At 34.0% G+C, this 17,296-nt stretch overlaps 1 protein-coding gene across 27 annotated transcripts in view; it reads right to left on the bottom strand.

Moving 5' to 3' along the window:
- SUGCT (succinyl-CoA:glutarate-CoA transferase) overlaps positions 1–17,296 on the bottom strand; it is a 324,219-nt gene that overhangs the window by 177,339 nt on the left and 129,584 nt on the right. For 14 of the 27 annotated variants that reach the window (XM_038174164.2, XM_038174159.2, XM_038174158.2 and 11 more), the window contains one exon: positions 13,319–13,421. The exons of 9 other annotated variants lie outside the window; for them this stretch is intronic. In XM_038174164.2, coding sequence (XP_038030092.1) covers positions 13,319–13,421 — 103 coding nt within the window. Of the gene's footprint in view, positions 1–11,266; positions 11,297–13,318; positions 13,422–14,882; positions 14,932–17,296 lie in introns of those variants that run through there. 4 more of the 27 variants (XM_038174157.2, XM_038174168.2, XM_038174172.2 and 1 more) reach the window with 3 other exon arrangements.

Here is a 17,296-nt window from a genome sequence, read left to right as displayed (position 1 = left end):
ATGAATTGGTGATCTAGTGTAAAATACTCATATCAAAGTATATTTCTACCCACCCAAAGGCTGTCCTACATACTGGTTACTACATCAGAGAAAAAAAGGCAAAAATGCTGTGAATTAACAAACCAACTCCATAGCCATCAGTAGAGCAGTTACACTGCTTTGTCTGTAATATACTTTTTCTTTTTAACTTTTGCATCACAATATTTTGTGTTAATTTGTAATCAAGGGCATAGCTGAAGGCAAACTCTATTCATACATAAACAAGTACTGAGTTGCAATCACACCCATCAATTTACTGACCTCTGAGATTATTTAGATGGTCAGCTAGAGACAGCTAGAATAGCAGCACTGGGTTCTTGATTTGACACAGGTTAAACTAATGCAAGGGCAATAATCTCTAAGAAAGTACACCTACAATATGACAAGTGCATCTGTCTTTCCTTTTGAAGCAGCTGAAAGCTTATAGCCACACAATTTAGTATGTTCAAAACAAAAAATTTCTTAAATGAATTCGAGCCAAGAAGCTTGAAAAAGTGCTTTGTATTGTAAAATGACTAACACTTCTTTCTGCACCCTTTCCTTGATGACTTGTAAAGATATAAACCATCTCCACATGCTTTCGTTTCATGTTTATTTTCCATCAGTCATATAAAAAGAGAAGTAAAATGTATACTGTGAGAATGAACGTTTGCATTTTACTCTAAAATAAGAAAAATGACTGGATAGAAGAGTGTTCTGTAATAGCAAATATTTCACAAGGAACCTATAATTTGCTGTTATTTTTATAAGTCTGCTAGCTATATGGCATAGAGATAGATATTTACTTGATTAACAATTGCAGTGTTTTTTCTGTGCCTTTGATTTCAATTAGAATAGCAGTTTGACTAATATTTTAGCTTTTTAGATTTTGAGGACATGCTCACAGGAAAAAGACATAAAGGTATGCTATTTAAATTTTCAAACATTTTGAAATTTTACCACAGAGATAATGAATGTCTTTGAAAATGTTTTTTTTTTGTGTGTGTGTGTGTGTGTTTTGTTTTGTTTTTGTTTTTGTTTTTTTTTTTTAATTGCTTCTAGTTATAGCAGCATATTTACTGGAGTGGACAGCATAGGACAGAAAAAAGGTAATTTAAAAAAATCATTCTGTATTAAGGATATATCTTCTGTGTTTCAAAACACATGACTTACTAAACCCTCAAGTACATATTCCTATTAAAGGCATGTTCTTACATCCTCAGGCCAGGAAGTTAACACTGAAAAACGCAGCAAGTCCTTACTATCAATAGGAATTGCCCTGCAAATTCTCTCTCCTTTCAAGTATGTTGGTTTAGGGTAGAGAATAATGTGTAACAGAATACTGCATCAATGTAACTTAACTTTCCCCTGGTAAATACTGTGAAATAGGATAACTTATGCATAAATACTACATACAGAAAATTCACACTGTATGTATTTAATGTTAGATTCACAAGGAAAATGTTAAAAATAAAGAATTATCAGCTTGAAAAACATATAAAAATGAAAAATAATGTCATAGTAGCATTAAAGTATCTGCCTACTGCATGCTTCCAGCTTCCTTTTCTTCTGCTAGTACTTTTCAGTAGTAAGAGACATAATATATATATATAAACATATATATATATTGCTACATATATACATATATATATAATTTGCTACTGCAGTTCTTAACTAGAACAAATAACATAGCCCAAAACAAATGAAGAAAGTCATCAACAGATAGCTGATTCCTATGATAAAACATACATTAAAGGTGGCAAACCTATATGATAAACTGTGCAATGTAACAGATTCCTTTATCAAAACCATGTGTTTGATGAATCTGGTACAAACAAGAAGTCAGGTTTACCTGCTGACAGCATCGAGAAAATTGAGTAGAATAATATCATGATAACTTCAGAAACTGGAAGATGCTGTCTCCCTTCAGAAAATGCTTCTTCCCACTTCCCTGTACAAAGTAGCCCCTAATTGCAAGGGAGCATCATAACATAAATTCAGGATTTTTTTATTTATTTTTTTTTTGGCACACTCCTGTTCTCAGCAAGTACTATTCTCTTCTGATTTCATGAATTCTCATGGGTAAATGGAAACAGGAGAAGGTTTGTGTTTCGATTTTTTGTAGTTGCTTTTTCCACAAAATCCATTATTACAGAATTTAAACATAAAAGTTTCTCTAAAATTCAAAGTCTGTATCTTGATGATTGGAAGAGAGAATTCAGCTGTTTTAGATAAATGTATAGCCTCCACCATAACAAGGGAAGAGAAAACCTACCTCTTCCTTCCCCTCATTTGTGACCCTGTAGAAATACAGTAGTAGAAATAAAAATAAGATATGCAGATGCTAAATGGTGTTTCTGATCCTGTCCACTTTGGATTTGAATTAAGGAAAAGGCACTTCAGTTGCTTGCACCATGTCAGGGGAGCATCTGACTACATTTGGCAAAATCTTCTCTCCAAAGTTGAGCTTGGGGGAACACCAACCTTCAAATCTGTGGAGGTTGGTAGGAGACACAGCCTGCTTTTTGAAACTCCCACATATATTTGACACCCTCAATTTCCAATGCCTAGTGTTCATCATGGATTAACTACAGGAAGCAATATCCCTCACAACTCTATGACCAAGGGCATGGACAGCTTTAGAGGAATTTTAAAACATTTTTCAAAACCAACATGTGCAGTTCTTGATTACAAAGCTGAAAATAGAATTCAAGAAGGAGAAAAGTACAAAAAAAATCTGAAGTTTGAGAGCATAATCTAAAGCATATTGAGTGCCACAATATGTGCATACAAATACACCTCTTGAATACTTGTTCTCAAATATAATATGGCAAATAAATTATTTCAAGCACTTCATCAGCATTTGGCAATGACTATAGTCTTTTTGCTTGGTTGGTGGGTTGTATTGTTGTTTTCATTGTCTTTTTTTTAAAGAAGCACTCTTTCTCTAATCGAAATAACCATCCTTCTGGTCAATTTGTTTTCAGAAATTATCATTTTTCCTGAATCGTATGTTAAGAAAGTATGCCCATTACCTTATAGAGATGCTAAAAAAGAGTAATAGTTTAGATGATACACTTGAATTTTAAAGCTCGTTGTCCAAACTATCTTTCTGACCAAAGAGTTGGTTAGCTTTAGAAGATTGGAGAAGTCTTCCATAGTTCTCAGTTTTCTTAAAATCCTTTTGGAGTAGTTCACATCCAGACTGTCAAGGAAGTAAAGTCATCTTTTACAGTTGAGTTCTTGTGTGCCCTTTTGTCTTGAGAAACCCTATGCAGAGGTTTAATTTCAGCATCAGGTTAATCTCACTGTATTACGGGGGTTCAGCTGAACATTGTCTGGAACCTAGAAGAAATACTCGCACACCTAGGACTTATAAGGTGTCTTATGGAACTACCTTCCTTCTGCCACCTTGCTAACTTGTCACCATGTTAAGAAGTTTCTAAGAGGCTGCAAAGGATCATCTTGGAAATGCCCAATTCTTCAGGCTAGTCAGAAAAGGAAAAGTAGTCTTTAAATTGTAATGTGGGTTTTAACATCAATGTTTATATCATGGATATTGAAATAATAGAGATAAACTTCCAGTTCTTATATTTTTGTTTGTTTTGATTTCTAAAGAGTCTCTCTTTTTACCACTTGTTCTTAGAAATTAAACTGGAATGCACAGTGTAAATATTGTCTGCTTGGCATCTCCATTTATCCTCGTGACTTTCTCATGCCATTCGTAAACTTGGCTCAAAACTCCCAAAGTATCGTTCTCTCTGTCCACCTCATGTGTGACTCAGGATCTCCACATTTAGTACTATCATTAATCATCTTCAAGCACTATTTTCACATTGAGGTGACTCTTTCTTTAGAGGAATGTTTATTTTAATAGGCCATTACACACATGCACAAGAATATAAATACATTTTCCTCTCATGTGAGCTTTGATGTATTTCAGGTGTCATTCTAGACAACTAAAATTCAATTGAGTTATCCCAAAGGCCTTTTTGTAAACCTGATCAAGACTTGGAACTCCTTTTTTTTTTTCTTTTTTTTTTTTTTTTTAAAGGTAACAATATACCTAGATTATTTTTCAGAACTAAAAGTTCTGAGGAGCACCCAAGATCACCAAAAATATTAATGAAGATTTGTATGTGATTCAAAAGAAGATTTACCCCTAAAACCTATACTCCAAAATTACACAGCTTACACAACAAATATCTAAATTGTTATAATTAAATACTACAGTTGCTAAGTAGCCAATTGAAATTGTGTGGAGAAAATTTCAACATGTGGCTGGATGCTCAGAGTGTTGACATCCAAATGCTGTAGCCAGTTTTAAGCTTAGGATGAGTTCTTAAAAACAATGGTAATAATGCTCCTGGCCTCAGCAACCATGCACAGTGAAGAAATATTGCCTGCTTCTTTACAAACTGCCTACTTGAATCATCATAGAAACCTACACAAAACCAGTCAGGGATGAGAAGGAAAACAGCAATGACAGAGAAAGCTTCCCTGACTAATTAGTGTCTTTTTGTGGTGGTTAGAAATCTAAGTCTTAGAATATCCACTCCTACTCAGCCTACATACTTGCCTTTTCATGGCTCAAATATTCCTCCTTGTCAGCAAGAAACATAAAACTAAAACAGTATTTTTATTTTTTTTTAATATTACTGTGCAAGTACAGTGCAAAGTGAACATGTCAGTATCTTATCTGCAGGGTGGAGGGAAAAAGAAAATTTAAAAAGAAAAAAAAAAAAAAAACACTTTCTGAAATGAGTGGGTCTCCAAGACGAACTTAGGCTGATGAGAAGAGGAAATCTCATAACTATCTCATAATTTCGGGATGACAGGAAAAGCTTAGCTCAAGCCATAAGGGTTTTGAATTGAATTGAGCACTCTGAGAAAGCAGTTGAAGATCAAATGATAACTAAAGCCTGATCTTCACAGTTTAGTCTCTGCAATTCCTTTTTATTTTCTTCCTTGCTGGAATACAAATATCATCATCAGAATCTCTCAAAGCAGCTACAGAAGCACAAGGTACCAAATAATTATTATCCAGAATATCATTGATATTTTTATGCCTACAAAACATAATTTGCACTACAAGGATGTGCCATGCCAGTTATATTGATTACAAACCAATCTATTTGAAAGTGAACAAGACCAATCACAAAACCTACCCTTCATGGTCTCTGAGAAAGAAAGAAAAATCCAGGTTATCTTCATATGAAGTCCAATGAGACAGGGTAGCAATTAGTTTTCAATATATAAAAATACAATAAGAAGCTTAAAAAGTAACCCTTTGCTGGAAGCAGTTATATACTTGAAGCACATCTAAAATTCAGTCTGAAATACCCGTGTTTATTATTGACCCTACTATATGTTTTCCTAAGTAAGCAGACATCTACTTAGGAAAAAAAAAATGTTTTGAAGTAAAAAAATAAAATAAAATAAAATCTCTTGCTTGACCATCTATGGTCTTGTTATTCAGTAAACCAACAGACAATATAGATACAATTTACAGACTACAGGGAAAGTAAAGAAGATCCATGTTTAACCGGCCACTATTTTCCAACAATGGTTCAGCAACCGCTCAGATAAAGAAAGCTTCTACACAGTTTACTGAGTCATTTGGCCTTCAGCAGACAAACTCTCTGTTCAGGCTGCACGACTTGAAGGAATAGACAAATAGAGATATTTCCCCCCAGCCCCAAACACATAACAGACTTGATAGTCATCAAACTTTGGATAAATGCAATAACTTGCTTAATTAAAAACTCTTTTGACCTTCAATTTACACAGCTTATATGAATGAAAGTTCATGCTCTGTAAGGGATTTCTAAGAAGTTACACATTACCTAGCTCAATACACTAAACTACATCTATCTAAGGATGGATGGTGTTATCCTGACCATACTCCAGTAGAGCAAAGTTCCAAGTACAGATTCTTTGAAACCAACTGACATCAATGACCAGCAAGATCAGGAAACCAGCACGTAACTCCTACAGGGACAGAAACTACGCAAGGAGTTTTGGTGTCAAGGCTGTAACACATATTATGGATTCCTAACCATGAGACCTAACAAAGACTTTAAGGCTTAAAAAAAAAAAAATTGTTCTGCTCTTTGGTCAAAAAGCCATGTTCAGGTTTTGCAGCAATCTCCTTCTAGAAGGGTGTTCCCAAAAAGGCTAGGTAACCCTTCCTACCTTTAAATGGCATTGACTGAAATGTTTTTAAGCACAGCTTTTTTTTTTTTTTTTTTAAATGAGAATGGACCACTAGTAAGATGCTTTTGAGAATTTTTTTTCCATTACTGAGAAATATTTGTACAACTCTTACCTTGATGGAAGTTCATACTATTTGCACATGCATAAGACATACAATTCACATATATACACACATTTTAAAAGAAATTAGAAGAGAACATTCAAAATGCTTCTATTGAGCATCATCTGCTTGCTAGCACAGAAAAATAAAAGACAAGCTTGAAGCTCATACTCAGATGACCTGTTAGGCTCTTTCCTCCTTCAGTGAAGCAAATGCTATTCAAAAGAATTTCTATTTCTCGTAAGTAAGGTGTAGTTGCACGCCTTACTGCAATATTTCTCACACAAATCACACAAAAATAATTTCGCACAGGGTTATTTCTCTGGTGCTCTCATCTTAGAAGCTATACTTTTCAGAAGCATAACTACTTCATCTTTAAAATACTGCTTTTAGATGAGTCCCAGTTTCATGGCTAAGGGAGAATAGTACAGGGAAATCTAAGGGTAGAACTGCTGCATTAGGATTTTTAAATTTTTCAACAATATTATGTTTTAAAGTGACCAAAACATATTTTCAACAGTTTCATTCAGATCCATGAGAACACTTAATACTGTATATGTAGTATACAGTGTCACAAGGAACATGCTCAAAATAATAAGAAGCAGCAGCACATAATTAGCGAGCAATTTTTAACACTTTGATTTAAAGGACTTTCTCAAAATCATGTGTGAACTGTGTGGCAGATGCAGGAAGAGATTCTTGTCTGACATTCAACTTCTATAAAAATTAAGCCTAAAACTTTTATCTACTGTACTTAAACAATTTCTCATTTGGGTCTTAAGCAAATCTGACAGCTTTCAGCTCACAAAATACACAAAGGACCAGAATGAGTGGTAACAGGTGAAAGCTCATCTTTTGCATGCACTGTCCAGGGACTCCATTGCTCATTATTCATAGCCAGCATCTCTTCCACAGCCTTAAAAAAAAAAAGGAAGGGGAGGGGGGGGTGGGGGGGAAGGGGGCAGCAAAAAAAGCTCATTCATGACACTGCAGTCACATTTCTGTCCAAACCACTTTGTGGAAGAACTACTTAACTTGTTCTCTAAGAAGGGGCAGAAGAGCTCTAAGCAAAAATAAATAAATAAATAAATAAAGTTTACAGATATCTGTAAACTTGTTCTCAAGATATTTTATCTAAAATATTTCCAAATACAGTTCACGAGTAGGCAGACAACTATCACTGGAAATTTTAGATCAAATTATTAAATTCTGCAAAGTTATAAGCAACTCAAAATATAATCTCAGAGTAGAAAATGCTGAGCTTCCTTCTTTATTTTTCTTACCTAAACAATAGATGTGTATTACATGTATGTACAAACCAAAGCCTACCATTAATATAAAGATAACCATATATTTTTATTTAGAAACCCAACATATTTCAAGATGCCTCCACCATAAGCATTCCACTATTTGTTGTAAAACAAGCAGGCCAGACAAAGATATGGCATAGCAATGGACCACATTTCACCGCAGGCAAAATTTAAACACTTCTATTACAATATTCCTCACACGAGAATACAAGTGATGTCTCATTCTGAGCCCTTTTTTTGTAACATCTGGATATCAATCTCATAATTTATATAAAGCCTGCATGATTGTGCATATGTGGGAATCACAAACTACAAAGTGTTAGAACTAAATTTTCCATTTCAGTTCTTCAAACTGTATTACATTCCTTAATGCTTTCCACTTCAGAACAGCATCAACTTCCCTAAACTTCACACAGACCAAAAAGCCTAAAAACATTTGTAATTTAGTACAAAAGAGCTACTTTTGACAAAATTAAAGGTCAGGGTATGGTTTGGTGGTTGTTTTGTGTTTTTTTTTTTTTTTCATTGCATAAAATTTAAAAATTGAAGTTAAAAAGTTGGCTTGAAACACCAAGACAAAGCCAGACAGTACACACTTTCAACTTAGCAAAAACAAGCAGGAATAGAGCTCAAATTCTGTTTCAGGACAGAATTTAATTGTAGACACCTTCATGGGGATGTTTCACTTTCAATGAATTGGCATTTTTAAATGGAAAAACATTCCATCAGATATTTTCCAACCAGTTTTAGTACTTAATAGACACATGTAAAATTTAATTCCTCTCTTTCTCTTGTCTGTTAGGAATTATTTCCAGACACATTGTAATACCTCGGACCTGCATCAACTGCTTTCAGTTGCAGAAAACTCTGTATGTAAAATGAAAAAAAGAAAAAAAATCTCTGCAGTATTATGGAAATGAATATAATTTCATTTGACTTGGGACAGCCATCAGCGGGCCACAAAAGTCTCTTTCAACAAAGAATAACAATTAAAGACATGGTCCATAAAATCTGTCACTATATTTGGGAGGGAGTGAAGGGGAACAAAAAGCAACAATCACAAAACCATCAACAGACATGCATAGGATTCTTACAAAAAAAAAAAAAATCACAACATCACTATATGTTTTCCTGTTCTATGTGTTCACAACATTGATTGTAGAAACTTTAACAGATGCTATGAAATTTTTGCCAGAATGTGTTCAAGCCATTCTGAAATTACTTCGAAAATAAGAGATGATCCGGAGGTTAATAAAAACCTACCTGTTTTCTAAGTTTCCACAAATAATAAATGTCAGATAAATTCCAGCTATCAAATATTTCAGTACTTCAGTTATCTGGTAGTTTGTCAGGGGTTTTTTTTGTTTTGTTTTGTTTTTTTCTTTCCTGAGGCATATTCAGAGAAATGGCTAAAGGCACTGTAATGGTCTTCTGGGACAGGAAAACTAAGGTTTCTGTAAAAAATGTTAAATTAAATTTTATAGTGATGCAAAGTCAGGGAAGAGTTGTTAAGGGATGGCCTCTTGCCACAGGGTGGAGTTTTGTTTTGGTATCCTTTTAGAGTCTGCAGGTGTTTGGCAGGAGCTGAAATCAGGGCCAGCTGTGATATTTCAGCTCCGATATTTCCCTCCCCATATTTCTCAGAAGTGATGCATCAGGGTGATGTCTTACACCTGATGTACTCAACTTGTGTGGTATGACTGTAACTGCTTTGAAAAGAGGAAAAAAGTACCACTGCATGGCTCATTTTTATTTTCGGCAAAGCAGCATTGATATAGTAATATTCATCAACACACACTGATTTAGTCTGGTAAAACATTAGCTAACAAACTGCTTATAATATTCTTGGGTTGCTCTGTTACTTCTTATATATGTCAGTCACTTGAAGTAATGACATTGTATAAGGAATGAAAAAAAAATTACGTTGCAAGAAAAAGGGAGGATAACGCTTTAAAGGAAACAAAACAACAACAACAGAAAAGCATTTATTTGCCTTGCTTAACCAGCAAAGATCTTTGTTCTTTCATAGTTAGCTGCAGTACAGCACGTACCTGTTTTTGTTTTGTTTTATCTTTTGGGAGAATTTGAATAGTTTCTATTAAAAATTGTATTCTCTTTTAAGTTTGTTTTGTTTGGAAAACCTCAAACCACACTGTATTTCATACACATGTTCCCCAGGGTATGCTAAATAGGACCATACTGAGGTCACTAGTAAGTTTTTAAAACGTTTTAAGAATTCCTTTAATGTTTTGTACTATCTTGGCCTGGTTAAAAGAACATATTTTTAAAAAATAGCTTGAAGAAGTATGACTATAAAAAGTTTCATGAAAATAGTCTATACTGTACTATTTAGAGTTTGTAAGAACTTTTACAAACATTATTTCCTCCCTCTTGTTTTTAAAAAAGAGGTCTTCTCTACTACAAAATCTGCTTCTCTTTCTCTCAGCCCTTTTAACTATCCATGCACAAGCACACATCTAAGCTTGTACTCCTATCCACAGACTGATTTACTTTGCAGCACTTAGCCTGTGGTATCCATTTTAGCTTCACAAATGAATAAAAGATTATAATCGGTGGGAAAAGTGGACATTTTACTCCATTCATGGAAAAAACAGTATCAGCTGGCATTCCAGCTTAGTGAAAAATAAAAAATCCATGGTTTTTGGCAGTTCACTTGGAGTATGATTGAAACTGCTAATGATATTAACAATATGTGCTGGGACCAAAAAATGTGTTGTTTTATCTCAGTTTATAGAAGCAGTTATACAAACCCCTCTTGGCCTTCAGGGTTCTGAGGTCCTTTTAGTTAAAATAAAATTTGAAAACATGACCCACCTGTAGGTGATTAAGTTCCGTTAGACCATTTTAGTCACCTCTTTTAGCTGGTCTTTCCTATCTCCTCAGACTTGCATGTACTTCTGTTACTCCTTTGTATTATTCCAACAGTTCCAAGGACTTCTGTCTTTGGCTGCTAACAGCTCATTGCATCTTTTGAAGCACTGCTAACAGCTGAGCCAGCATGTGCTTTGAAGACTGTTGACATGCGCATAGCACACCTTGGTAACCAATGGTGCAAGACTGCACTTATAATGAAAGACATCTACCTTACGGGTATTCAGATCTATAGATTAGGAAGATAATGGCAATAAAATAAAAAATGGAGTTGTGTTCAGATCCAGTTCTGCTGATAACACTTAAAATGGAAGAAATCAACAAAATCTAAGCACCATCTGTTAGCAGTAGATTGAAGTTTGCCTATACTGATGTATCACCAGGTTTAGTGTAAGTATTTATACTTGTTGCTATATAGTATTGTTAAGTAAAGCTATTACTCACAAACTAAGTGGCAACTTTCTTAGAAATACATTTTCTGATCTAAATAGAGCCTGGTAAAAACAAACAAGAAGAAACCCCACATTATAACGGGAATGTTGTAGAGAATTATTACATCCTCATATTTAATGACTGAGCTTTACACATAAGATTTTTCTTGTTGTGATTACAGCATGTTCTTTTTGGTGTGTGCTGTTTCTTCCTTTACATAACTGGGACTTCAGAGTGAGAAGATTCTTGGATTCCAGATTCTGAGGTGTTGAGATAGATTTCTCCTTAGTCTGTACATTGTCCCAAGGCACTCTCATGCTTTCTGAGGCTTCAGAAACCAAAATTACAGACTAGGTTATGAAAGAGCAAAGCTATGCACAAGCATGTGTGTTTATCCCAGATGCATGCTGTCTACACAACAGCAAAAGGATGAGCAAGTGAAGGCAGACTGGACAAGGTACAATAGAAAAAGCTGTACTTCAGAACAAATGTGAAGGTGAAAATCTTTGCTTGAACTGGCCCTAAGTATCTGAATCCAAAGTACAGGTCAATGAGTCCTGTGAAGGTCTGAAGTGGTCACTACCAAAATAAAAATTCAAGAAGATAGCAAACTGCGCTGAAGAAACTGAGTATGCTATTCCAAATTGCTCATCTCCTGGATAGCCTCTTAGATATGTAAAGATGGAGTGGGGGGCTTAACTTTATGTGAAGTGATGTAAATATAAGAGCAATACTTTAGAATGTCAACAAGGCTTCATATTTTGAGAAAGAAGAGGAAAGGACTGGATAGACTCTCTCCCACACACACACACAATTGAAGAGAAAAAGAATTGTGAGAGAATGCTTTAGGAGGTAGGCAGCATCAGAAATTAAACCTAAGTATAACATCGGACATTACCAGAAATACTGACATTTCATTTCCAACAGTAATAAAAACATGGTCACTGAGTGCCATTTATTTCAAAGAAGAGTGTAGAAGAGACTTTTTCAAGTAGTTTCATAAGGAGAAAAGAAAAGCATACAAACAAAAATCAGTATTACTCTTAATGGGAAAAAAATTGAAAAACCTGCCACTATTGGAAAGCACTGTGATACCTTTCATGGACAGGTTAACTCTGACAGGTTATTTAATATTTAGATGAACTCTAAGAACAAGATAACCACACTAATCTTTTTTTTTCAATTTGGGAGGTAGCAGACATGCCACAACATATGACCTTTTAAAAGCAGTCTTATAGGGCAATTGACTTTTTAATATTTGATGCAGCATCAAAAAAAAAAAAAAAAAAAAAAGACTTTTTTTTAACGTTGTCCCAAGCACAGCCAAGTCAACTAAGTTCAGAATAACATAAAGACTCTTGCTGTACATTCTTCAAAGCTCAACCATAAACATAAACCCTGTGAAAATTATGAAGTGAAAAATTTGGCCCACACATGCTCTACAGCATGGTACTACATCATTTTAAGGAAAAAGAGCACATTTATCTGTGAAAGAAATTTCTGTCCTTGTGGTAGCCTTACAAATGTTCTCTTACCATTCTAAAAGTACAGTAAACATATTTATAACAACCATTTATAGTAAACTTATTCCCTTATGATAAAGATTGATTTGCATGTTTTTGTTGTTTTGTTTGTTTTTCCCCTAGGACAACATTTGTATTTGCACTCCTGACAAACACTTCTTTTTTAGACGAGGACACACAAAAGACTGGTTCCTTCCCCCCACCTCTCATGCTATAGCCAATTATTTCTCTTGTTATTTCCATTAGTAGAAATTTAATTTTAAGATTCACTGCAATATAGAAGAACTGTAAAGACTATTACACCATTCAAGACAGTATAGTTGAGTTTGTGTTAGGCCCTTTAAACAAACATAATCCACAGTGTGAAGAGAAGGGAAGGGATCAGTGAATATACATATATATATTTTTTTCCCCTCCAAAACTCTAAATTCTGGTCATCTGTACTCCGTACAGAAAACTGGTTGCTTGTGGACAGCAAGTAAGTTACTTGAATGTATATATGATAGAATGATATTATGGATCTATTAGAGTTTCTTTCCTTCCTTTACCAGCCATTTTTGAAAGATAGACTGCATACAAGACATAGAGAACACCTACAGTTCAATGCATCATGGCCAAGTCTGTGTTCCCAAGCACATAACTCATTTAGGGATCTATATTTACTTCTACTTATACGATATTATTGGCCTTAAACTCAAACCCCCATATAATTCTCAAATCCCATTTTAAAGAAGCTGAAATCTGGTTAGAGTGGCAGGAAAAGTGATCATTATTCAGCAGTTGTAAAACACTAGTAAAAGTATAGAAAATACTGGGCAAGAACCAACCTGTGGATCCGAGAATACCTGCTGCATATTGTTGATTGGACCATATGGAACTCCACTACCTTCAAAGAGCTGCAACCACTTGCTTGTTGTTTTTTCTGAAAACCTAAGAATATAAGAAGCATGTGGTTTCAACTCAGTGCTTCAGATTCTGAAAAAAAGTATATCAACTCTCCTCCCTCTCTCAGTGTTTCCATACCCTTCCCCATTGATTTCTTCCCAGGCAGTCAATAATATAACGAAAATGTACTACACATGTTCCTCAGAAACACAAAAAGCAAAGCCACAGGGGAAAGAACTTAGCTAAGCTGACTTCTATTTCTATCTGATCATCTGAAGAAATCCAGCAATGATGTAAAGCTAAATTTATCAGCAGTTTCAAAAAAGGATCAATGATTTTCCTCCAGTCCTTAATTACACTAATGTGCTTGACATTTGTTTTCTTTTATGTGCATATTTAAAAACAGGAAAAAAAAAAAAAATATATATATATATATATATATATAATGTGGGTATGAGTCTAACATGCAACGCTGCTCACTAAAAGATGATTTTGTAGTACCACAGTGTTTTTCTTCCATTACATCTAAAACATGTGTCAGGATTAACAGACACATTTTTTGGTCAGATAATAATATTAACTACATATTTATTTGTTGTTTGATTGTATAATCTATATAAGGACATCCAGTTCAGCAGATATAAACTGTGCCTATGCTGGTGAATGCAGAGCTTCTTGTCCTTTACAGAAGGCTGTGCTGAATTTTTGCTGTTATCTGAAGCACTTCCTTCCTGAAAGGCTCCATAATTCACGGCCCACTCAGTTCCCTCGCTTCCACAAATAAATAAAAAGGTGTTTTTCAGCTACTACTTTTTCTGACCCCCCCAACCTCCACAGCTTTCTAACTTCTAACAAAAGATACTGTATTTATAAGAGGACTCTAAAATAATCATGGTGTTGAAGACAACACTAAGAAATGAACATAATTCTCATATTTGTATTATCCACAATCATTCCCTAGAATGATTGGTAACACAAATCCTGACATATTTTGTGTTTTGTACTTTTTTTTTAAAGTTCATAAAATTCTCATTTAAAAAAAATATTTTGGAATTTAAATATTTTGAAAATGAAGTCTTTTCAGCTATATTGTCAGTTATCTATATTTACATAATCATTATGCAATTTCATGGTGTCATAGTAAATTTTAATAATATTCTGTATATACATCCTTTCTTATTATGAGTGACTGAATGTACAGTGAAGTGCCTGTTTTGCAAGAGCTCTATGTGGTGCATAAGCTTCTGAAATTTTAGCTTCTGCTTAGATTTTTCCTTACTATTTAATAGACAAGAAAAAAAATAATTAAAAAAGTCTTAGTCTTACTTATTATTTTATTCAATTTGTGGTTGGAGAGAATTCCTAAAATCTTTAAATTCATTCAAAGTTGTGAAATCCCACATTCACCATCCCAAAGAAAACACACATCATTTTCTCTTGAAATTAAAACTCTTGACTCAAATCTTATAGATATAGAATATCTATATCTATATATAGAATAGATACCTTTATTTGTAGTAAAAAGGGGTGGCTGAGAGCATATTGTTAAAGCAAACTGTTTAAAAAGAAAACAGAACATCACCAGTGTCAGTAAAGGCCCATTACTGAGATTTTGACAGCAACAGTTTGTAACTATTTTGTTCATTCACTTGTAGTTTATATATTGAAATATCTGTTACAGTTCTAAGAGAAGAAATGCTGCTTCAAAATCTAATACAAGACACAGATTAAAAAATGCCCAAGTTCATACCTTTCTGATAACAGCTACACAAACTTAATTTTTTATTTATTTTACTAACCTGCATTTATCACTCATCTAACTATAATTTTAATAACATTTATACAAATAAATACTATAAGCTTTCCTCCTAGCAAAGTGCTGATGTTTAGTTTACTAGATGTCCATTGATATCATGCTCAGTACTCCAGAATATCAAGTATAGGAAATTGATGACAACTAATATCAAGTATAGGAAATTGATAACAACTTAAACTTCCAAGAGAAGTAGAAGATTGAAATTCTCTCCTGAAAATGAAAATCTCTATCAGCAGGAAATTATGAGGCCTAGATAATCGTTCTCCCTTTAATGCCTGTTTTCAAACATTCTGTGCTTTGATATTGCATTTTATATTTCCCTACTTGGTACACAATTTCCTTTTCTAAACTAAAAGATTTACAACGTCATCTGCTGCCTTTCAGTGGGAAAATATATTTTCTTATATACATGTATAAAAGCCCTGACAGAAACATGCACTAGGCTAACAAACTGTCCATCTTCCTAACTTAAGCTAGGGCTATAACATCCAATATTGTACATTATCTGAATTCCGAGGCATGATAGTTGCATGTGAATCTTTGTCCACAGAGCCTCAATGATATTGAGTGGCTGCAAGAGAGCTCAACCATGGGATTCACACTGCAGAACTAAAGCTTCTTGTATTTCCAGATGAATCCCTTTTACATCTATAACAGATCGAGCATTTTAGATATCAAGTAAATGCCATTTAAACTATCTGTGATTTGTCTTTGCAATCATTTTTAGTCTGTAGTTTAGCTGTCTACAATTATTACTAGCATTTTAGAAGTTCAAAATAATTTATTTTTTACTCTGTTAGTCTGTAGTACAATACTTGAATGCATGCTCATTGTAAAAAGACCTGAAAAAAGGGAACATACTCTGATGGAGAATACACCTAGGACCTTTACTGTGAAGCATATACTAAACTGTGCCTCACTAAAAGAGGTAGCAGCCCCCATGATGCCTTATTTGTATTTTAGGCAGTACTCTAAACCTCCTCTCCACTAAATTACACAGCGCTTGGGAAGCTAACAAAGTTATGATCCTGAAATAAGGCATCAGATTCTGCAACATTTAACTGTAAGGATATTCTAGGCCTTAAAAATGCTATAAGAACAGAAAACGTATCATGGGTTGAAAATTGAAATGCTACTTCCTGAGAAAAAATACAACTAAATTTTATTTTCCTAAAAATTCTAATTCCTAATTTAGCAGGCAATATAAAACAAAGAACTCTAAATTTAAATTACCCACTCAGTAAAATAATCCAGAAAACATTACAGCACCACCTAAGAATTAGCCAAGATGTATGCATAGAACAGAAAGGACTCGCATCTTTTTTCCTTACACTAACCAAAAGTGTAGTTTTGTTTCTGTGAAAACAAGACCTAAAGCCTCTTCAGCTTACTAATAATATATTTGCTATTATAGCATATTTGCTAGTGAAACTCATAAATCATTTTTGCTGCAAACTCAAAAAAAAAAAAAAAAAAGAAAGAAAGAAAAAAGAAACAACGTGATCTTCACGTAATTTGCAATAGTGACTTTGAACAGCATATAACTTCTGGATGCTAACACAACCCTTCCAAACAAGTAAGATTTATCACCATTCAAATAAGCAATTTTTCTGCTTCCAGGAACCTCAGGCTATCTAATTTTGAATATCATCATGAAGTCACTTCCGATTTCTATTAGAAAACTTGTTTCTACTGCAACCAAACTTTGATTTCATTTTAATTTGCATTGGTAGCATTCCTTTAAATATAAAATAATGTGTGAACACTGAGATTTATGTATACAATATCTTCTTTTATTTTAAATTGTAATTTCTAAAACTGCATTTCCTTAGCTCTAAGAATGAGAGAATGGAACATTAAAAAAAAAAAAGTGCAACTGCTTGACACACACAACTTGGATAAAATAACATAGTCAATTTCTTGTTAATTATTTGTGTAAACTTTGTTTATTTTAAAGAACAAGGAATCTTTTTCAGTTGATCAATCCAGGCAGGCAGAGAAACGCATGACATTTCTGAACACAAGGACAAGAGATAAGGTAGGTAACGGGAAGGCTGTACCTGCACAACACATGGTAAACTCTAGATTTGAGAAGAAATAAGTG

Source organism: Anas platyrhynchos, chromosome 2 (genome assembly GCF_047663525.1).
Source record: "Anas platyrhynchos isolate ZD024472 breed Pekin duck chromosome 2, IASCAAS_PekinDuck_T2T, whole genome shotgun sequence".
Lineage (NCBI taxonomy): Eukaryota > Metazoa > Chordata > Aves > Anseriformes > Anatidae > Anas > Anas platyrhynchos.
The sequence above is the reverse complement of the archived record's forward strand: the minus strand, read 5'-3'. Positions and strand labels throughout refer to the sequence as shown.